The sequence below is a fragment of the Myotis davidii genome, unplaced genomic scaffold (assembly GCF_000327345.1).
Source record: "Myotis davidii unplaced genomic scaffold, ASM32734v1 scaffold142, whole genome shotgun sequence".
Taxonomy (NCBI): domain Eukaryota; kingdom Metazoa; phylum Chordata; class Mammalia; order Chiroptera; family Vespertilionidae; genus Myotis; species Myotis davidii.
Genome location: NW_006294400.1, coordinates 4,544,753 through 4,567,780, shown reverse-complemented (window position 1 = coordinate 4,567,780; position 23,028 = coordinate 4,544,753). Strand labels below are relative to the sequence as shown.

At 49.3% G+C, this 23,028-nt stretch overlaps 1 protein-coding gene across 2 annotated transcripts in view; it reads right to left on the bottom strand.

The window, feature by feature from the left end:
* Window positions 1–23,028, bottom strand: part of DENND1A (DENN/MADD domain containing 1A) — a 446,857-nt gene that overhangs the window by 28,911 nt on the left and 394,918 nt on the right. For both annotated transcript variants that reach the window (XM_015567102.1, XM_015567103.1), the window contains one exon: window positions 16,379–16,510. In XM_015567102.1, the coding sequence (XP_015422588.1) occupies window positions 16,379–16,510 (132 nt within the window). The remainder of the gene's footprint in view (window positions 1–16,378; window positions 16,511–23,028) is intronic.

The window sequence follows — 23,028 nt, the reverse complement described above, 5'->3', positions numbered from 1 at the left end:
AGCAGGATCCTCTCAGTGTGGCAGGGAGGGCTACGTATGGGTCAATCCGCCCATGACCTTGGTACGTTCTGCACTGCGTCTTGGGAACTTTGTTCACTTAGATGTGCTCAATGATCTGAGAATCTGTAAACCATATTAACTCCCGCAAACTTTTTGACTCGAGGGCCACAATGGGTTCTTAAACTGGGCCACAATGGGTTCTTAAACTGGACCGGAGGGCCGGAACAAAAGCATGGATGGAGTGTTTGTGTGAACTAATATAAATTCAAAGTAAACATCATTACATAAAAGGGTACGGTCTTTTTTTTTTTTTTTTAGTTTCATTCATTTCAAACGGGCCGGATCCCGCCCGTGGGCCGTAGTTTGCCCACGGCTGGGTTAGACAGTCATGGGCACACATCTTGGTTCTGTTGTTTTCTAGCTGCGTTCAGTATTGGCTCTGCCACTTGGGTGAGTTACTTGGCCTAAGCCTCAGTTGACTCTTATTAAAACAGAAATAACTCTTGAGTCACAAGCCCTGGTGTGAGGATGCTGCGGGCGTGTAATACAGCCACGGAAGGCTCTGGCCCGGAATCCTCAAGAGGAAATGGGACCATCCAGTCCTCTCCTCCCGTTGGACCCACACGTCTTCCCAGAGTAGCCCTGTGGATGCGAGGACTTGGTTTTCCAAGGGAGTGCACTGTTAGTCAAGCACTGTTGAAGGAGACTGGATTTTAATAGTAATCTCTTCTATTTATACGATGCGTTTCCCTTTCAAAGCTTTTCTACTTCTCCTCTTTCCTTTGAGCCTCACATCCCCTGGTGAGGCAAGTTAGAGAATAATTATTTGCCTGCTATAGAGAGAGGAAACAGGAGGCCCAGAGAGGTGAAGGGACTAGTTTGAGGTCACAGAGCTAGTATTCTCAGTCCATTGTGCTATCCTTGTCAACCCAGATTTCCAAAGTCATGTGAAGTCCTCCTGACACGGCTTTTCTAATCCTCGTCCTGTCTGAAGTTAGACTCTGTTGTCAGATCTGTGCCTGAGAAGGCTGGTAAGAGGGGACTGCCACCTTCCCTTCCTTATTTGAGCATCTCTTTCCAGTGCTTTCCAGAGGCATGTGACTCATTGGTTTGTTCACTTAACGAACAGTGGAGTACGCCCTATACCGGCACAGGGTACCTCCGTGAACCGCCCTCCCAGGGCTCCTACTCTGACGCGGGGACAAGGGGGCTGAGGTCTGTGGAGGTTCAAAGATGTTTTCCACCAGATGGTGTGGTAGGGAGCCGAGGTGCCTGGTACAGGGGACCCACAGTGGTCTGAGAAGACTAGACCGAGGGTGAATATGAAGATGGGGAGCACCTTAGAGGGGCTGGTGGCGGGGGGGGTGTCACATAATATAGGGCTTTGACTGCCTAAGAAGTGTGGATTTTCTCCTCGGTGTGGTGAGAGGGGACTATTCCAGGTCTTCGTGTCTGTCCTTGTTGTAGAAGATGGATGGGAGGAGGGTAGGTGGACGTCTATGTTTGGACAGCAACCCCAGCCACAGGGGCCTACCCAGGACTCCTGTTGCCAGCTCATCCCCCAACCCCTTGCCAAGGGACTACTGGGAGATGTGAACACGGGAGAAGTCTGAAAGTGTGATTGACACGGGTGTCCCAGAGAAGAGGGGGACTCTATGGCCTCTGCCTGGCCCTTGGTGTTTAAATCTGCCAGCCGTGTGGGCCAGGTGAGTATGCTCATTTGATATGAAACCCACATTTATGAGGACAGCATCTGATTTGCAGTTAATTTGTTGATGCAGCAAAACACCTTGTTTCCAAAAGGTCAGGAGTGGAAGTCCTGTTGGAATATCAACTTAATTACCTGAGCAGCATGGATGAGTGGGCGCCCTGCATGGGGCTGCGGGGTGGAGAGTGCTCCGCTGCCAGGAGCGGACTCGGGGCTGAGGGCAGTGGGGGCCGGGGATGGGGCAGCTTACACAGTGGGTGGAGCCAATGCACTTCTTGTGGCCTCGCTCCTGGGGCCTAACCAGCAATCTTGGTAGCTGGGGGACTCCTCCTGCTGGAATGAGGGCCGTCACCCCATTTCACAGAGGAGGGAAGGCAAAGACTTGCCCAGGGCCACATATAGCAGTGAGTGACAGGCCTTCAGAAGAGGGTCGAAGAGCTCATCTCGGGGGCAGGAGTCCTGTGATGTATGTAGGAAGGAACCAACATATGGATTTACTCAGTCCCCATGGAGGTCACACCTTGGACTCTCCCTTCAACATCCCTTCGAGGTCAGAATCAGCATCCCCATGTCACTACTGGGAGAGCAGGCTCAGGGAGGAGGACAGGTGCTACCTAGGGCCACACAAGTGAAATGTCCAAGTCAGTGGGGCGACAGACCAGGCCACAACCAGGGACTGTGGTAGGGGAAGCAGGTAGAGCATAGATACCTGAGGCCACGACGACCAACCGAAGGCCAAGGACTATGCATACAAAGCTTGGGGTGGAGAGGCAACCTCCTGGGGCGGGGGGCAGCCAGGATCCCTGAAGCTCTCCTTTTGAGGGCTGGAGAAGATGGGGTGTGCTTGGTGGCAGCTGGAGGCATGAGAGATCTGGCCTCTGAGGCCAGCCCAGAAGATGGCCTCAGCTCCTTTGTGTCTGAATGGTGTTCTGAGTTGTCCCCTTCCCGTCAGACTCCTGTCTAGCCCACGATGGGGAGGCCCTGGCAGCCACAATGGGGAGGCTGGACAGATGTTGGGGTTTCCTCTGTCCCGGGGATGTGCCCCAGCCAGATACGCTGCCAGGAATGGAGAGGGGAAAAGAGAAAATTCACAATTAAGCTCTGTCACTATTTAACGAGGAAAGAGTTCACCTGGTTAATTTTCCTGGCTAGTAGCCACATCAATGCTCTGACCTGTGCATGAAACAGCCTGGCTGGGAGGGGAAGGCAGCTTTCTGTGGCTTTACAAAGCGCCTCTGGGCTGAGAGCAAGGCTCCTCTAACTCCTCGGGACTGGAGAGCCGCTATTATGCAAGGTATGGAAATAAAAGCGGGTTTCTTTTGATATGCCTCCGAAAAGGAGTGCATTGAAGCCATATTTGTGTGGAGTGTCTCCTTTGAAATGCCCAACTAGCTCTCGGGCACAGCTCTCGCCTGTCCCAACTCCTGTCATTATCTCCAATCCTCTTCGTCCTGCTTGTTGGGGAGGATCAAATGCTCGCCTCGGCTTCAGAGCTTCAGCCAGGACGGCTGGGGACGAGCGGGCACTGGTCCTGTAGCACTTGCTCTGTGCCAACAGCACTGGGTAGGGCCCTGGGCCCCCAGAGAGACCCTGGATGCTCGGGCCCTGAAGCATGGGCAGAGGCTGTTACCAGGAGGGATGCTCTGCACAGGATGGGCTTGTGCATCATGCTGAGGAAGAAACTTCCATCCCACCCACCCAGGGTGATAAGGAGGTGCCTGTGTGGGAAAGGGCCTCATCTTGGAGCACCCTCAGCATATCCCAGCCAGTCCTCAAACTCTGGAGGGCGGCTCGATCATGACCTGTGTTCTGCAGATGGGGAAACCCCCGCCCAGACTCGCGCTCCACGGTCAGGAAGCTGGCGGGGTGGCCCGCGGTGTCCAGGTGTTGGACTCCAGAGGGAGGGTTCCACATGTAGCTTGCTGTCCTGAGGAGCACCTGGAAGGGGCTATTCAGGGCTGAGGTGGCCCTCGACGAAAAGCTGTGCACCTGCTGTTGGGCCTGAAAGCCAGCATCTCTGGAGAGGGCCTGCTTAGGGTTCATGGGCTCACCAGTCACCTTGCAGGCCATTCTCTTTGGTGGGCGGGGCACTTTCTTTGCAGTGAGGCGAGTGAAAGGACAGCCCGGCTGGTCCTGGAGAGCAGTGCGCTCCTCCCGATGTTGACAGGAGTAGTATTTTGTAGTGGTGCTGGTTAATTTGTAGTGGCATTTGTGGTTTGAAGCCTTGTCAAGATCCCTGATTACTTCCCGTGCAAGGAGCTCGGCTGACGGGGAAGTTCACATGCTGAACAAAAGCAGCCAGGCAGCTGTGAGGGAAGGCTGCGAGGGGGCTGGGTGACCCCAGCCACTTGGGGGACAGAGGCGGGGGATGGAGAAGGGCCAGCAGGGGGTGGGGGAGGGGAGCCTTTTGTTTTCAGTCAGGTGCAGCTGCTGGATCTGAATAGGTGGCATCCCACTGGTGGCCCGAGGTCGGGCACCAGATGCGGCGGGTGGCAGGGCAGGGCAGGGAGCTCTGCTGACGCTTGCCATTCTCTGCCCAGACAGGAGCGGGAGGAGGGTACGCACTGCTGCTACCTACACCAGGGCAGCCATCTGGGATGCCGTCAAGGGTGGCTGGGTGACATTGCCAGGAGGTGGGGGATTGAGGAAGGGCTTCCCGATGTTGGGAGGCATGATCCCCTCTGATACCAGCAGGGGCTACTGTTCTCTGGCACTTCCTATGTAGCAGGGCCTGTGCTAGAAGCACTGTACAGCAGGACTCTTAACAGTCTCAAAAACCCTGCAGGGAAAGTACAACACCCATTTGGCAGATGAAAAAGCTGAGGTTCACATGTCCGGGCCTCACAGGTCACAAGTGGTACAGGCGGGATCCAAGCCCAGCTATGTCTGACCCAGAAGTCCTGCTTGTTCCATCAGACCCGATCCACAAACAGCAGAAGGCAGGTGCTGAAACTTAACCCCTCGGGCTTGAGGGTGGCTTCCTCTCCCGGGGACACTCCCCGACAGCCTCTGAGCTTTCTGTCCTGCCAAGTCTACTCTGACCACACAGAAAGGTTTGTCTTTGCAGCTGCCTGCCCTTCGCCAGGCCTGCGTCCTGACTGGTGAGGGTTTGCTCGCTGCATGTGAGGGCCAGGGCCAGCTCAGCAAAACCAAGGCTAATTTATCATCGCCGTTACGGTGTCCACCCCGAGCATTACACCACTAGGAAATTAAAGTAAGAATCTTCCCGATTTTGCAGTTGTACAGATAGGATCGCTCAGCATCCTCTGGAAGGGGAGTCCGGGATCATGAGAACCTTCACACTGCTCTCCCTGCCACCGGGGTCCCTGGGTCCCACCTGGGGCCAGCCTGGGGCGCTGGTCATGTCCCTATAGATAGTCCTTGGCAGGCAGGCCACGTAAGACCCAGTCTCTGCTCCACCAGACCCACGTCCCACCCCACCACAAGCAGCCACTTCCTTCAGGCCTACAGAGACCCTGCCCTGCCCCTCAAGTGCCGCTGCCCTTCACAATGCACGTGCTTGTCTTGGGTGCCCTTCCTGCACCTGCCTACCTGATGGACCCTGCTCATCTCTCTTCCTGGCTCGACAGAGCCGGGCTTCTTTCTTCTGTCCCTCCCCGAATATGATGGGCTCCTTGATTGTGCCTAGTTCATATCTGAGCACAAGGCCAACATTTAGTCAATGCAAAGTAAATGTTTGCCTGAAACACACATCAAATTATCAGTAAGGCCATCGCCCAGCATTTGGTCCAGACCCACTAGTCCTTGTCCCTGTCACTCAAGACACTCTGTCCACAGGACTGGCAGCATTTCTGGCTGTTTTGATTAGGAAAAACCCCAACCTGGAGGTGTTCTGGTCTAACAGGTTGAGCCCCAGGGCCATCCCAAGAAGCAAGAGACTTTTTGAATGGAATGCAAAAGTGGGAAGCAATAGGAAGCTTAGATGTGAAATATCCCAACTTTCTCCAGTGTGTCTGTTACAGGCAGTCAGCTAGCCAGGTTCACTAGACACAGGGGTTTTTTCCTCCCCTCGGAACAAATGGATGGAGAACCTGGTTTTAAAATTCCTGGACCCTGGAATACATTTCTATCTGTGTCAAAGTCTACCCTCCGCCGCCTCAGCAGAGTTTAAAATCCTAGCTAATAGGTTAACAACTGTTTTTCTTCAGCTTCAAATGAAGAATATCAGAAGGTTGGGGGAATATGCAGCTCTCCAATTTGTACGGACTGCACACAGCTCCCCGCAATGTGTGTTTGACAGGCCTGACATTTTGTACCGCTGTGAGATGGGAAAACGTGTGACATTTTTATTCATGGTGGCGTACGCCCTTGTAATGATCAGCTCTGGTCGATGTGCTTACCGCAGCAGCCCCAGAGCCCTCGGAGAACAAACAGGAACCCAAGGTGCCAGCAGTTCGACTGCCTTATTAAACACCGCCAGGATCCTAACGAAGACCAACTGCTGGAAAATCTCACTGTCAAATCCTCAAGGACACTGTCAGCGCACAGCTAACTGCATATATTTTTCATTTAAAATACTGAAATCTAGCATTGTGCCATTACAACCAAGGGGAGGGGCGCCCACTCCAGTGGCCATTCTGTCAGCTGCCTTTTGGAGCTCCAGATGTTACAGCCAGATGCCCAGTGGGGTTCAGAGCGCAGACAGGGGCAGCGGAGACAGGGAACCGACTTTCTGAAGATGCAGCCCTGCCTTTAGGGTGAAAGGCTGAAAGTTACGGGGCTCTGGTGAGAGTCACTGGGAAAGTCAACTCACTGCTTCCCTGCGTAAGCCAAAGCAAATCTGCATCATTAGAAAATCTGCCCCACCCCCAGCCAGCCAGCCATCACCCTGTAGGTGCAGCCCATTACATCTGCAACTTGGTGCTAATCAGCCTTCTGCTTGGCGGCAGACCTGAAGACATCTGTAGGAACACACGGCCACGGTGAGCTTCACACCGTGGCAGGAAAGCTGTGTGTGAGGGTGCCCACCTGCAAACTCACCACTTGCCTCAACCCAAAGGCCTCAAGGTCAGCGGGCAGGAGGACCCCCTTCCCTTCGACGGTCATTTCCAATGCTGATGCACACGGATGGATGGAAGCCGATCGCTTGGCAGGCGCTCCGAGCTTCTCGTGGTTGTTACACTAGGTGATTTGGTTACGGCTGCATACACTAACGCACTGATATATTTATTTTGTAAATGTGTGTGATTTATACAGTGCTTCTATTTCCATAGTCTAGCCCTGGTGCACCAAGACACGCTCTGCTGTTTATTTATGGGGTCATTGGCTTAACAGGCCTAACGATGCCTGTGTGTGGTTCTCGCAGGTTTGCAACAACATAAGTGGTTGGCTCAACAACTGGATGTTCTCCATCCATCATGGGCAGAGGCTTGCATTTTAAGGGGCCGCCCGTAAAGCTGGTTTAGCATAATACTGTACATCTTCTTTGGCGGAACTGACCTGGGATGCTGTAGAGCTGCCAACCTGGACACTAGGAGCCATAAGATTGCATACCCTGGGATGGGGGCAAGGGGTGGAGTAGGCTCTGGGTACCCTGGTTACAGAACTCAGAACAGAATATAGAAAGAAAGGTGGTACCCAGCTAGTGTGGCTCAGTGGATGAGTGTCGACCTATGAACCAGGAAGTCACGGTTCAATTCCCTGTCAGGGCACATTTTTGGGTTGTGGGCTTGATCCCCAATAGGAGGTATGCAGAGGCAGCCAATCAATGAGTCTCTCTCATCGTTGATGTTTCTGTCTCTCGCTCTACATCTCTCTTCCTCTCTGAATTCAATAAAAATATGCTTTTCTAAACAAGGAAGCTGGCTGGCAGATAGCCCTGGGGCAAAAGCAGGTCCATGCGGGTCACTGTACCCAGTTTCCTCCAAGCTGGCCACTCTGCCCTCAGCACAGCCTTTCACCTTGGCTGCAGAGGGACGTGTCCACTGGCCCTGTGCACCCCAGTGGACATTCCCTCGTCATGGGCTGCACCTCAGACCTCATTAGAGCAAGTTGGCTGAGGAGGAGAAATGAAGCCAGTGTCCGCCTCGCCCATGCAGAGCACACTTCCACAGCTGCCACGGAGGGCATTGCAGGCCACCAAGGTCTGTGCATTTGGTCTCCTGGGTCTGTCTCCAGTCTTTCCCTCACTTTCACCCCCATAAGCAGAGTCCTAGGTCAGGCCCCCTCTAGCTCTTGCCTGAACTTTAGCAGCATCATTAGTGGTCTTGCTGCCTCACCTACTTCCACCCCTTCCCAAGGGTGGTGGCTCCAGAGGGAGTTCCAAAATGCCAATCCCTCAGAAATTATCTCTCACTGGCTCCTTGACACCCACATGTCTCAAGCTCCCCCAGGACCTAGCATTGCCTACCTCTGCAGTTCAGCCCCCGGACCGCACCAGCTGCCTCCCAGCCTCTTGCTTTTCCACACTAGTCTGAAGAGTCAGACTGTCCTATACTTCACACTTGCCATTCTCTTTACCTGGAATGCCTCCTCTGGCTCCACCTGATAAACAACTCATCTTTCAAGATCCAGCAGAAACGTCACCTCCTCTGAGAAGTCTGCCCTGGTTCCTCCAGACAGCCTTAGGGCACCTCTCCAGCCAATACATTTATGTCCATTAGTCTTTCTCTTTCTAAATGATTTCTCAACTGTATGCCAGACAACGAGTGCCATGAAGGCAGGACCACATCACATTCCTCTGTGATCCTAGGGCCTCATTACATGTTGAATAAGTGAAGGAAGGAATTAATGAGAGCATAAAAGAATAGCTCAGAGTTCTGCCTGGTTAAAGCGCGAAGACTTCAGGAGTTTTAACCACAAAGATAGAGGGCAGCAGGGGAAGAATTCTTAGTGGTCTCATGGTTTGGGCAATGGAAGGTGTTTGGGAGACAGCCCTGGGGCCAAGGCTTCCCTCTTCCTCCTGGTCTCTGCAGAAAACAGTCCCCTGGTCAGCACACCTGAAAGTCATGTCTCCTGGCTTCTCAAGGCACCATCTCACCAAGGCGGGACCTCCTGTCCCTTTGGAATTATTCACTGTCACCCTCTCCAGGAGGTGCACACAGGCACCTGCCTAGAAGGGGCTTGGGACAGGGCATCCCTGGGTGGGCCAGGAGGTGGCTGGAACCATGGAACCATGTGGCTGAAGGGCAGCAGCATCACAGAAACGCAGTTGAAAGTGCTTACAGACAATGCGAATGCCCATCACACTCTGCATTCTAAGTGGGATATAAGCAACAATCCCTTGGGGGCAAGTCTCTTTTATATATTCTCTTTTCATATGTTACTACATTTAAAAATCCTTTGCAGTATAAATAAAATGGGATACAATATTCTGGGCAACACGGAACTAAGCGGATCAACAATAAAACTAACCCAGTAGAAACAATGACATAAGTTAGGGTCAGGGTCAGTGCAATCTCAGATCAAGTGTGCAGGACTCTGGCCGGCAGCCTTTGCTGCCAGGGAGCCGCTATCACTGCCCAGCTGTCCCAGGTGAGAAGCAGAATCCATCTTACCATCGGGGATGGAGGGGTGAGGGTGGGGTTGGCAGTGAGGTTAGGGGAAGGCCCTGGACTCTATGGAATAGTGGGGCAGGCAGAGTCCCAGCTGCACCACTCTGGGGAAGAGAATGCAGTGAGAAAGGAGACATTGCTGAGAATGCTGCTCAGCCCCCAGCAGGCACTCAGAGGGGCAGCATGGATGCCGCTCTCAAACTGCGGCCCCCCGCCCCCCCGCCCCATATTAAAGAATCCCGGGCTCCTTTAGGTTTATTCTAGGGAGAAAGCAAAGTCCCAAGTCCAGACAGGAGCCATGAGCTACAGCCAGGAATGAGGGAGAAGCAGAACAAAGTGACCTTGATCTCCGCAGTCAACTTAAGCCACACTGCTGGATTCGAAGCAGGCCCCCAAAACGGGCAGCCACAACGAGATGCCTCGGGAACCAAGGTGTGGCTGATGGGGAGGGTTGATGAGAGGGGCTGAGCAAGGGGAGAGTCCAGGTTCCGGCATCAGATAGACCTGGTTTGGAATTCTTGCTCTGCACTGTGTGACCTTGAGCAAGTTGCTTAAATTCTCTGAGCATCAGCTTTCTGGGGATAATAATAACTGCACTGATTGTACAGTGTTGTTGAGAAGATTAAGTGAGATGATGTTTGTGGAGGGGCCTGGCTCATACACAGTAGGTCTACATTATAATGAAAACCAACCCAATCCATCTGTCTCTCCTCATCCTGCCATCTCTCAGTTCTTGTCATCCCTTCCCCTGGGCACAGGCAGGTTAATAACTTACCGAGTGCTCAGAGGGGCTTAGGGATTGATGGGGCACCGTGACAGGCAGCTCCTGGCACAGCAGTCCTGTGGCCACAGGGCAAGGACTCCCTGCAAAGCCACTGACTCCGAGCTGACTCTCCCAGAGGATCTTGCTTGCGGGACATAATTTATTTTCAACATTTTATGTTTTATTTCTTCTTCCCTACTGCGATAAACTCCCCACCTTTGGCACAGAGAATTCTAATCGGGGAAAAGGCCTCCTCCGGTCTCACTGAATCAGATTTCCTGCTCTTGTCCTGCTGGGCTCACTGTCTCCCTGGCAGGGAGCTGGATTCCGAGCTGCTGCAGCACAGGCCTTGGAAGGAAGGCTGTTTTAGGCTCTGGTCAGTCCTCTGGCAGAGCCCCTGCTGCCACAGTGTGAATGCAGACAGACTTGGGGACGTCGGAGGCCTGTCACTCACACACGCACGCACGGGCACCGCAGGGCACAGCTGCCCCTTTGTAGTTTCTCCTGCTCTGTGAACGGATGGGCTGCTCACAGCACGAGGAGTGCAGAGCTGCCTACACCCTGTCCCATGATTCACCCTTTCGTGAACTCACTCACCACTCGGTCGTCCCCAAATTCTCACTGAGCAATTCGCCAGTGCCAGGCCCCGTGTGTGTGAGGACAGAGAGATGAGGGACTGTAGGTCAGGCATAGGGACAGTGCTGCCCAGGGCAGGGAGGGCATGGCTCTGCCTGGAGGAGCAAAGAAGGGCTTTTTGGGGGAAAGGGTGCTTGAGGCGGACCTGAGAGGATGACGGAATTTTGTCAAGTGGAACAGAAGAGTAAGGACACCTGGCTGTGGGGACGCTGAAGGCTGGGTAAATTCTTCTAAGGATGGTCTGTGACCAGGGAGGGAATCCTGAAGAGGGACCCACATTCCCACCTATCTCAGTCCTTGCTGATGTTTTTTGACGCCCTCTGTGCCTCACAGACCAGTGGAGAAGAGTGACACGCGACCCAGGAATATGAGGGTCGTTGACGCAGTGGTGGAACTGGCATGGGGCAGGTTTGGGGAAGGCCAAGGACAAAGGAAGACATTGCAGTGAGGGAGGCTCGTGAAACCGGAAGGGTGAAGGGCAGATTCTGGGAGCTGCTAGAACAGGGGTGGTGCTTAGAAGGCACAGGTGTGGCCGAACAGAGTCTGGGGGGTGGGGGTGGGCACTCTGCCTAAAGGAAGGAGGACTCAACACAGCTCCCAGCACACAGCCCGGCTCAGACCGCCCACCCTGCTGGACTCCACACTGCATCCTCCGCCGGGCTCCAGCTGGCCAGCCCCATTTCCACTCCTCTGTGCACTTCACTAGGGTCTTTCTGGAGACTATACCTTGGGCCAAAGGACTGATCCAAAAGGCAAGAATTCTCTCCTGCAGCCAGTGGAGAAAGCAGTGGGGACTGCGTGGGCAGGTACGGGAATTCTGGGGCTTTAGCAGGAAGCCAGCTGCCACCCATCCGAGAACAGGCTCGAGCTGTGGCCGTGTTAGGTCTCAGGTTCAGAACCATCCCCAGGTACCTGAGGCCATCCTAGGAGAATGAGCTCTCAGCCTAGTCCTTGAAGCTGCTGAAGAGCAAGGTGTTAATGAAATACTGCGTTTATCTGCACTGCTCTCCAGCAAGGCAGTGACGAGGCGGTGGGCACCCCTGAGCATGCTGGCAGGGAATCACTCCGAGGACCAAACTGGTTGGAGTTTATAACAAAGGAAAAGGAAACTCTGAGATGCCCTGTGGCAGGATCACACAGCACAGACCTGTGCCTTTCAGAACCACTAGATGGATTCCATCACAGGATTAAGTTAAACCACCCGCTGCGGGACTGTGGGCTCCCTGAAGTCAGGGACCATGTTACTGTCACCCCTGTTTTCACAGGCACGGCACTGAGTAGGTACCAGTGATTGCTGAATGAGTGAGGGAGCGTCTTGGCTCTTTCTCCACCCCTGGGCCCTTGATCTCGGCTGACTTGTCACACTCCATGCCCAGAAGCGATCATAGGCAACTGTGCTCATTGCCATAACCTGCGACCTCTGGCCCTGACCTCCCTGCCATGCCCTGACCTGTCGTTATTCTTCAGTCCCCTTTCTATCTGGTGCCCTGGGTGACCTCTGACCTTGATTCTCAGCCATGCCTACTCTCTTGGTTTCATGATTTCCACAGCTCTGGGTGTAAACCTGTCCGCTATCAGACAAGAGAACAAAAGCTGGGCTAGCATCTCCTCTCTGGCCTCTGTGCAGTTTTCAATCTGATTGGTTGCCCTTCTTTTAATAACAATCTCCTGATTTCCTTTTTAGTAGCCACCCTGCCTTCACCTCTTAGGTATGTGCCTCAGGCAGGGCCTGCCCATGGTACACGGAGACTTGGCACGATGTTTGGTTCTGAGGTGGGTGTCTGATCAAAGTTGGTTTAATGAGTGAATCCCATGCCTGGTGTGGAAGTCACCAGCAAGTGACACTCACTCTCCTGCTGGTCTGACACCTGGAGGGATGTAGTCTGAGGCCGCTGCAGTCACCTTGCCACCAGAAGGGAGAGCCTGCCTGCAGAGGCTCCAGTAGAGGAGGCAAAGCCAAGAAATGTAGCAAAAAACTGGGCCCGATTGACATAACTTGATACCTGGATCAAGCCATACATGAAGCCAACAATTTTTCTTTTGGATTTTATGTCTCTGCAACCCAAAGTACCCTAACTGACAGATTCCAAGTATAGGTCCTGCTTGTGGTCTTTGAGCTGGACTGGCTCCTGACACCCCCAATACTAGATTCTAGAATCTGTACTTCATCCTCTCTACCCACTGCCTCCACGGACGTGCCTCTCAGCAGTGAAATATTTGGGGGCACGGGGACTATGTTTGCTTTCTCTCTGTGAATGATCTGTGTGTGTCTGTGACTGTGTGCTGGCACGTGTGTAATTTTTTGGCCACACCATTTGAAGGCAAGTTTCAGACTCCATGTTATTTCACCCCTAAAATACTTCAGTGGGTACCTCTTAGGAATGAAGATAAATCCCTAACAACCATGATGCTAACAATACATCTATCATATCACCTAACATCCTAGTCCATCTTCACATCTTCCAAGTTCCCCAAGAATGTCTTAAAAAAATCCAAATTAAGTTCATTCTTTGCATTGGTTATGTAGCTTAGTCTCTTTTACAGCTAAAAGCCTTGCTTTATTTGATATAAGCGAGGGACGCCAGGCCTTTCCTCTCCTCAACTGCTCTCTTCCTGGCTCCCATCCTCCCTGGGTGTTCCATCCTGGGAGCATGGGGTGCCCCTATTGTCCCTGCCCCTTTCCCCACCCCTCCTTTTCTGGGGTTTAGACCATGAGAGCTCATAAAAACACAACGTAAAATGAGAGAGGCTCTAAATTCCTATAATACAAAGATGTTCCCACTTGCAACATCTTTATTTGTGGAAAGAGATTTTGAAGTAGTTTTTGGCTACTAATGGAATAATCATTCTTCCTCAAATGAACAGAATTATAAACATAACAACTGGAATAAAACAAACAAACAAAAAACCTTGCTGGACACATAGCAAGTACCTCATAATCAATCACTTATTAATCAATCTAAAAATCCACATCAATAATAAAATCCCAAGATGTTTACTGATTACCAAGCTCTGCAGTGAACTTTCCAGAGGCTCATATTCTTATGGAAGATGACAAGCACTAAGGCAATAATTACAAGGCTGTGTGAGACGCAGAGTATGTGCCAAGTTCCGAGATCTGCAGAGACAGAGGCACACAGCTCTTCCCTGAAGCCTCTGCCTGGCGAGGGTGCTACCGTGGGACTGTCCTGTGTCTCCGAGCTGGTGATGTGGCCCTGGCAGGTCCCTTCGGACCGTCCCTGAGCTCTAGTTTTGGGACCACAAAATGCGGGTAATGATCCCTTCCTCCAAGGGCTACAGCAGAGGGGACACATGTTTCCAGAGGAGAATGTATACTGTTGGGGCTGAGTGTTTAGGTGATACATGGATAGGCACTTAGAAAAAATTTTTTATATGCCTTAGAAAAAACTTGGACTAGTATATCAACCCTATGATTTTACCAACGTCATCGCTTAAGAGGAGGCTAAAGTGTAGATGGCGGGTCTGAGTCTGTTTAAAGGAAAATATCAAATGAAAAAGTAGTGCAGATGGGAGGAGAGTGTGGCAGAATTTCTGAAGTGGAACCCAAAAGATGGTTCTTTGAGAAGAATGTCAAGCCCCTAAAATTCAGGCCTGCCAGTAGCAGGTGCTCTTGAAACGCTATCTGTTCTGGTCAACGGCCCATCAAACCAGGGGAAGGACTGAAGGACAGCCTTGCTGGGGGCAAAGCTGGAAAGAGTTAAAAGAAAGGGCCTGCGTTTCCCGGCCCATCCCCCCAGCAGCTAATCTGTCAGCTAATGAAGAAGCAGTGGCGGCACAAGTGAGCTAGCAGGCAGTTCACTTACAGCAAACTGATTAGGAATGTTCAACCAACAGCAGACTGTGGACCTTCCCAGAGAAAATAAATAGAGTGTAGACTGTATGCAAATGTGTTTGTCACTTTGACAGCACGTCTCAATTAAGGCATCTCGCGGCTGCGGGTAGGCTCTGCGGTTGCAGCTGTAAGGGAGAGCCCGCTGCATGGCTGATACTCAGGGCTTGACCTTAATCCGCATGCATGCATTAAAAAAACCCCTGCCTTCCTGTACACTTGCATAATGCTGGCAGCCACGTGAGGGAGGTGACAAACAGGGAAAAAAGCCACTTTCATCCTCTCCAGTTTACAGACCTGTGAAGGCACAGACAGCTCTTATTTCAACAGAGTTTGGGGTGGCTTTTTTAATTGTTTGTCCCCCATCCGCGCGCGCACACACACACTCTTATTCTGCATTTAGCTGGGAATGACATTAAAGCATCTCTACTTCTTCCTGAAATGGAAAGAAGGTCTCTCTCCATTTCAAACAGGGCCTCCTTTTTTGTGTTTCGAAAATGGAATGTTTAACACCATGAAATCCCTCTCCCCCGCCCCCTTTCTCTGTAATGGGCTCCAAACTCCAGCAAGGGGCTCTTTTCATGGGAAGGTTCGTGTGTGCAGGAATGAGGACAAAGGAAGGCAGGAAGCTGGCCCTGGAATGCCACGCTGGCGACAACGGCCGGCTTTCAACAAACCGAGCCAGGGAGCTGGGGCCTGAGCTGTGATGAGGCAGCTCTTCAGGGGTGCAAACATCAACGAAATTTGAAGAGAATTATTAAGCAAATGAGCTCTGCCCCATGGACACTTCTCTCTTATGCTCTATTTAAATTTTTATAATATCCCTTTTAAGTGTAAAATCAGAAAAAGAGTGGCGAACCTCTCCAAGTTTAAGATGTATGAATATATTATCTAAAAACATTGATTACAGAGGAAGATTCTTATGTTTTAACAAACTCACACCTTACAATCATAACCCACAGCAACAATTAGTTCCCTTAATTTCTAAATAGCTCTATGCCAGGTACTCGGTAGGCACTTGATAAAGTGTCTGTTATAAACAAACATTTTAAATGTGTGCTAGCTCCTTTATGTGATAAAACAGCAATCATATTTAAAATAAAATCATAAAGACTATTTAAATTATGCCTCATCTAATCAATGGCTAAAGAATCAGGTGATTTAAGATTAAATAACCTTGCAGATTCTTATTACAGTCATATCTTGTTAATGGAGCCATTTCTTAGAAACCAAAAAATTATGACTTTTGCTAATCAAGAGTAGTAGAGGGTACACAATCTTTTTCAACCAAAAATATAAGCACCGATAAGATATGGATAAAAAAAAATTCAGTTCCTATACAGAGTATAATATTTTACTTGAGAGAGAAAAAAATCAAACAGTCAAATTTTCAAATGCTCACTCAGGTCGCTGAAATAGTTGGCTACAGAATCGGGCCCTAGAACAGTAGTGCAGTGTTTACTGTGAGAAGGAGGACTCCCGATATTGATTTTCAGGAAGTACATTAATAAAGAACTCCTAATTGATTTTTTTTAAGACTTCGCTTGTTGCCTTTCATTTGAAGGTGCAAAGAAAGGCCTGGGATGCTAAAGTGTTCTAATGAGATGCTTAGCTGACAGAGGCACCTTAAAAGAAGTGCCTGGGGTGGGAGGCGGCAGCTGCATTTAATGACTTCATTCCAGAGTTCAGGGAGTTTATGACCAGAGCCATGCTGTCTCCTCAAAGTTTTTGAAAATCCCCCCTTCAAAACATGTTTGCTCCAAATAAACACTGGAAGATGTGCAAACTCTATGGGATTGTTTTAGCAAAGAGAGCTGAAACGGAAAAGCGCCGGCCGTATGCGCCACAGCTTCTGCTGAAAAGCAAAGCAAACCAAACCCAGACCAGTCAGAGGCCAGGGCACATACCTGTCCGAAGTGGACTGTGATTGGCCTTCGGTCTTCTCGGAGCTTGGGGTCCTTGGCCTCCACCAGTGGGGACGGCACAGTCTTTGGTAGCTGCTCTTCCAAAGTGGGGGCACAGCCATTCTCGGTGATGTCCTGCAGGGAGAAGCCAGCCGGGAGTTGGTGACGGGGTCTTGGCACCTGCCCCGAGCACAGGTGCTCCCCCCAACCTCAAGGCTCAGAGCCAGGCCATGGAACTCCCTCTGGGTCACTTAGAGCCCATCTTCCTGCTAGCGATGAAGGAACTGGAAAGCTAAGTTGGCTGTTGGACTGTTAAGGGCTGGAGAAACCCAAACCATGGACATTAAATTACAAAGACAACATAGTAATTCACAAACTGCGGGGAGGAAACCTTTCATTCTACTACTTTACAGGGCTGTTTTCATTTTTACATATTAACGTTGCCCTCGTGCAGACATTTAAAAATTACTTGCAATCACAGCTGTGCATAACTTCACATTGTTTTTCCTCCTATATCATAAGCATCTCCATGGTGTGCACAGTCATGATAAGGATAATTTTAATGGATACATGACATTTCATTGAATGGCCATACGGTTATTTAATAAACCATCCTACTACAGCAAACATTTATGCTCTTACTTTCCCCCTAAACACCACAGTGATGCACTCGCAGTGTTTCTTTCTTTTGGATTATTTAACAGAAATCTTTAGGAATGACATTACTAGGTCAAAAGATGAAACCATTTTTAAGGCTTTTTATTCATTCTAACAATTTGCTTTCCAATTTACACCACCACCAGCAATGGCAGCGCTAAGAGTTTCACAGTACTCATTAGCCTTATCATTTTAAATATGTATTGCTAATTTAAGAGGTGAAAAAACGAGACCTCATTGTTGTTTTAATTTGCATTACTTTGATTATTTGAGAGTGTGGACATTTCTTCCACATTTGTTTACCGGGGATGTTACTGTTTGTGAAAACGATGTGTTCATGCTCCCTCTTTCTTAGCCCTAATCTTTCTGGCAGAGAATGAAGAGATGGAAATCTGAGTTAGGATTCTATGACTTGGAGAAAATTTAGGTTGCCAAAGTAATGTTTTAAAATTAAATTTACATTTAATTTGTGCTTCTGATGAGTAAAGTCAAATTAAGGAAAGGAAAAGCCCAAATGGGTGGCTCCTCTGGCAGCCGCCAGTAGCTGAGGGCGCACAGGGTTCTTGGGGATGTGTGGGTGGCGCCCATTTGTGTGCGGAGGACCACATGATTTATTCAAGTCATGACATTGCTCATCTTCAATGAAGCAAGGCAGAGAATCAACGTACAAACAAGATATACTTAAATTGGTATTTTTCGCCAAGTAAAAATAACTTATAGAAATAATAAATACAATTCCAATTCTTTTAATTACCAAAACAAATACACATTTTGGTGAACAAAATACACACCTTAGCGCTCATTAAATTTTGCATATAAGGACTTAACCATTGATTGCTCTTAACTTTTTAGCCAGATAGAGAATGGGACACTTAGAGGAACGGGGTCCCTTACTGAATAATAATGCATTAGGGATGAAACATATGTAACATCTATGAACTTCAGTCTCCTCATGTGTAAAATGGGGATATGGTAGCTATGAGGAGTAAAGGGTAAAGTAACATAAAAGCGCCTAGAGCATTAATAATGGACGGTATATGGTACTCAATAAGCTATAGGAATGTGTGTGTGTGTGTGTGTGTGTGTGTGTGTGTGAAGTCAACCCACACATCCAGCTGCAGTCTCTATACTTCTTGATAACAACACGGGGGATGAGTACCTCTTGGTTTGGCAGGCAGGGCTCACATCAAGCGGCCCACAAATCTTAGCCTGGCTGAGGCTCAGTGATGAGAGAGGTTGCCGACAGCCAATTAGAAATGGCTCTTTTGGAGAGGGGCTGCCCTAAGGTGCTCAGGTCAAGTGGAACAAAGATGGGGAGGGGCTCCTTCTGTGCCAGAAAGTAACAAAGGGCAAAAGGGGGATTTTGGATCCAGTGGGGTTACCCAGAGGTCAGACACAAGGGGTTGAGTAAAGCCAAACAGTAAAAAAATAAAATAAAATAAATAATAAATAAAAATCACTTTTTGTTTAGGAAAAATATTGAAAGTGTGTGTGAGTGATTGGCTGGAAAAAGAAAAAAAAAGAAATAGCGCAGTTAGGTACCATGGTAAAAAGATACTGATGATGATAAAAATTATAAGATGATAGAGAGCTATCTAAAAAAAGGACGTGGTAGTTTTTTGGAAAATGTCTCAGTTTAAGCTTATAGGTAATACAAACATTGTCTTCTGGTTTTGTTTTTCACCACCTAGTAGCTGCCTGATCTTTCCAATTCACTCAATCTCTCTGCAACCTATTTCTTTATTTTTACAATGGGGAGACCACCTCCTGCTTGGGAAACTTCAAAGCCACTGGGACAATGGGCTAAATGAGATGAGATGTGAGGAAGCTTTAAAAAATGTTACAATGCTGTGCAAATTGAAAGTTAAATCCTTATTCCTGCCAAATGGGAAGCACACCGTCTAAAAAGAGCTGCCGTGTGGTGAGCACCTCCTGCTGGCGGGCACTCTTCCAGTCCCTTGGCCCTCACTATCACACTTAGTTTCCACAACAACCAAGAGGTAATAGGAGAATCATGCTTTTATAGGTGAGGAGACAGGGCTCAGAGAGGGCAACTTCCTCAAGGCCACACAGCTAGAAAGAGGAAGAACCCAGAGCTGTCTGATTTCCGGCATTTAAACCCTTCCGACCTTAACAGCAAATGAAGGTTTCCTGGGTTCAGGAGGTGCTCAGCCAGTCATCAGCTGTGCTGGCCTTCTCAGAAGCCCCTTTTCTTACATGGCCCTGTGCTGCCATGCCTTCCATCTGGGCACTTATTTATCTTCTTATCCCTATAGACTGCGAATTCCTTGGGGTTTGGGTTCTCTGCCCCAGAGCCTGGAATAGAGTACATGTTTTCTAATAAATCTTTGTAAAGTTGAGTTGCACATTTGGAAGGCAAATGTGTCCAATATACAAATGTGCTTGTGCGTCAAAAAGTAGTGCAGCATATTAATTTTATTTAGAGGACCTGAAGGTGCGAAAGACTTCTTGCAAAGTCCCAAGGCTTGCCCTACCAATTTATTAACGTTGGCACTGTACCTTCCACCTGGGGAAGGACAACAGCTTCCTCCCTGGAGAGCAGAGTGTGGGAGGAGCCCTAGCCAAGAAAGAAATAGGGCCAGTTCACATCCTCTGTTGCTAGCAGAGGTCTTACACATAGTAGGGATCCAATAACAGCAAGTCTTGCTACCCAGGGTTACATACATTGTGGTGTAAGTGCTAACTGAGAAGCTGCCAGCAGAGGGGATGGGAAAAAAGCTGTCTCAGATCCTTCTGGTGGGAATACAATTTATATCAAAACCCTAAAAGAGGTGCATGTCCCTTGGCCCATTAATTTAATTTCTAGATATTTATACTGATGAAATAATTAAGAATTCCTGCAAAGTTTTATCTATGAAGATATTTGCCTAGACAAAATTGAAACTAACTTAAGTATCTAACAATGAGATTGATTAAATCATGTATATATGTCCCTCAGACAAAATTTTAGGGACCTATTTAAAACAATGACATGTGGAAGAAATAGTTAGTGGTCTGGGAAATGTTTAGCACATAGTTAAGTGAAAATGCAGGTTAAAAAATGAGATAATTTTCTTTGTTTGTCTGATTTGTTTAATTTTCTTCAATTAACATGCTTTCTGTTTATAAACGGAAAACACACTGACCATCAAAATGTCATTTTAATGAAGGAAAATCAAGAAGCGGACAGGAGGGGCAAATCTTCCTTCCTGAAGGGTCACACAGAGACACTAGACAGAGCTATAGATCAGAGGCCACTGCAGGGTGGCCTCTCTCCCAGATGCAGGGTCAGCATTTGCTTAAGTCCTTGGACAGGGTGCCCATGAGAAGGCAGGAGCCAGGAACCTGGAGGAGGAAAGGGCTCTCTGTGGCCTTGGGTAGGAGCCTGGTGTGGGTTGGACATGGAGGAAGCTCAAGCTATGACTTCATGAGGCAGAGATGTGAGCAGAGCGCTCCGAGCCTGCGGGAGCTAGAAGCACAGCTAGTTGAGCGGCGGCTGGCGGCTGGAGCTCTCCAAGAACCACCTGGTCAAGGAGGTGGGAGGTGTGAAACGTATGAAAGGTTTTAACCAGGGGAGTGACTCGGTCATAGCTGAGTTCTGGAAAGATTGCTCTGGTGGCTGCGTGGATGACCAAAAGGGAGGTGATCCCAGGCCAACCGTGTCCTTAGGGCATGTGCACCCGGGAGTGTGGGCGGACGGGCGGCTCCAGATGTGGGGCATGAGAACTGGACAGGATGGAAAACTCTAATTAACTGAGTGGTTACTAAGTTTTGCTGTTAAAATCCCTTACCTCTTCTAATCCTTAGAACAATCCAGTAAAAATCTCTATCTCTCCTAGTTTATAGATGAGAGAAACTAGCTTCAAAGAAATGAGGTAAATTACTCAAGGTCACACAGTTAATATCTTATACAACCAGCACCGACTCTAGCTCGTCTGCCTCCGGAGCCCACATATCTGGCCACAGGTTGGGGGTTTAAAGAACCCGAGTGTGTGAGGTGGGGGCTTCCCATCTCTGACTCAGATTGCTGGTCTCCATTTTCGGATTCGGGCGGTGCCCTTCTTTTCCAGTCTACTTCACACCACAGCAAATGCAAATTAAAATATGAATACTGATGTCAAAACAATAGCCAAAGCTGGAATTTCTGTGATGGAGACGGCGGCGTAATGTGTCTGGAGACCAGGAGCTGACAGTTGTGTGTTAAGGTGTGAAAATGTCTGTCCTCCAAGTATCTACCTGATCTCCCTGCCCCCGCCACGTGCTTACTCACTCCCTTCAATACACTAGGGAACATTGGGCCAGAGTCTCAAGCCTTTGCTAACCCAGTGGTGAGTCTGCTCCTTTTAATCAAAGAAACTAAATTAACAAGCTTGATGAATCTTTTGAAGATTTAGAAAGATCAAAGATTTAGAAACTTTAAAAGCGGCCGTGAAATGGACCCATTTGATGAAATCATTTTGATACTGTAATGGAGACCTTACTGCCCTGCAAGTGAGAAGGAACAGGGCATTCTGATGCCAGCCTGCAGGGTGCTGTGACTGGGTGCAATCTGGTGACAATCAGGCGCCCCACCAGGTGGCCTTCTTATCCAGGTCGGGCAGGAGAAGCTGGGGTGTGGGGCATGGGAAGTGCTCTATCCTCCCTTTAGGAAGCAACGCCTGGGTAGCATCTTTGCCATTTCTCTTCTTCCTAATTTTGAGCAAGTCAGACTTCAAAGGAGGCCAAGCTGTGGAAGAACTTGACTACCTTGCTCCATTTACCCAGAGAAATGTGTTAGCCATCCTCCTTTTTTTGTTGTTGGGCTGAAGCAGAGCAGGTGTGAGTAAAACCACGCTACAGTATCTATGACAATTATTTGCCAGTGGTCACACGGATACCCTGAAAGCTCCCGCTTCAGATGCTTTGAAAATCGACAGCACAAATGAACAAGGGATGGAGAAGCGGCCCTGCTCAGTCATATTAGAGATGGACCCTTCACATACCATGGTGACCTCTCCGCAGGTCGGCCCCACATTTTCTATTTGCAATTCAAACCCAAGGCGAGAGCACAGAGGGCAAGACTGGGTTCTTGATTATATCTGCGAGGTCACCATTGCTATGCAGCTAGAGGAGGCCAGGTGGCAATCCAGTACATTTGAAAATTGGATCTTTGTTGGGAACTGCTTCAATTTCAGAGCAGAAACCAAACTTGATGTGTCTGCATTAGACGTGTGTGAGAGCCACATAAGTATGTTGCCATTGCAGGGGGGTGGGGTTGCGGGGGGGCCGAGGGAGGGGAACAAGAAAGCCCAGGAAATATTTCCTACAGCAGTGAGGGGGTCAGAGGGAGCCAAATCCGACATTAGCTCGAGAAAGGAAGCTGGGAGCTCCGCAGAAGACCGGGTCCTGTCTGCACTGAACAATGCTAGTTTCAATGACAAAAGAGCTCCTCCAAGCACCATGGCAAAGTATCAGGTCTGGAGAGAGCTGTAAGACGGAAGGGGGAAGTGAAAATTGAAAAGGGAGCACTAATGGATCTGTCAACAGTCCTATGGTGACAACCACGTTTCTATAAAATGCCTTCACCATCTGTGTCACCTGAAATGTACTGACACTCTATAGAGCACTACCTCCTGAAGCTATTCTGGAAAAGGCTGGCAGGGGGAAGAGGAGAAGGAGGAGAAAGTCTGCTTCAGATACCATCCAGGAAAGAAAGGACAGGGAGGAGGTGGCAGGGAAGGAGAGAGAGATCTAGATTGTTTAAGTGAACCTTTAAACAACAGCATCAAAACCCGAGCTTAATCAGTTATTTGCAGAATAACTGTATCATGAAAAGGGGGTTTTCTTAATGCTCACATGTACGTGGAGGGAAGCAATGGCTTGTGGGGCGCAGATCTGACCAGTGAGGCCCATCTGTCCCCGGCCTGAGGACGGACTCCTCCCTTTGCTTACTTTCTGTAACATTCTAACAGCAGCCGGGGCCTGGGCTTTTGTCGTTAGGAGGGAAACCTGGTGCG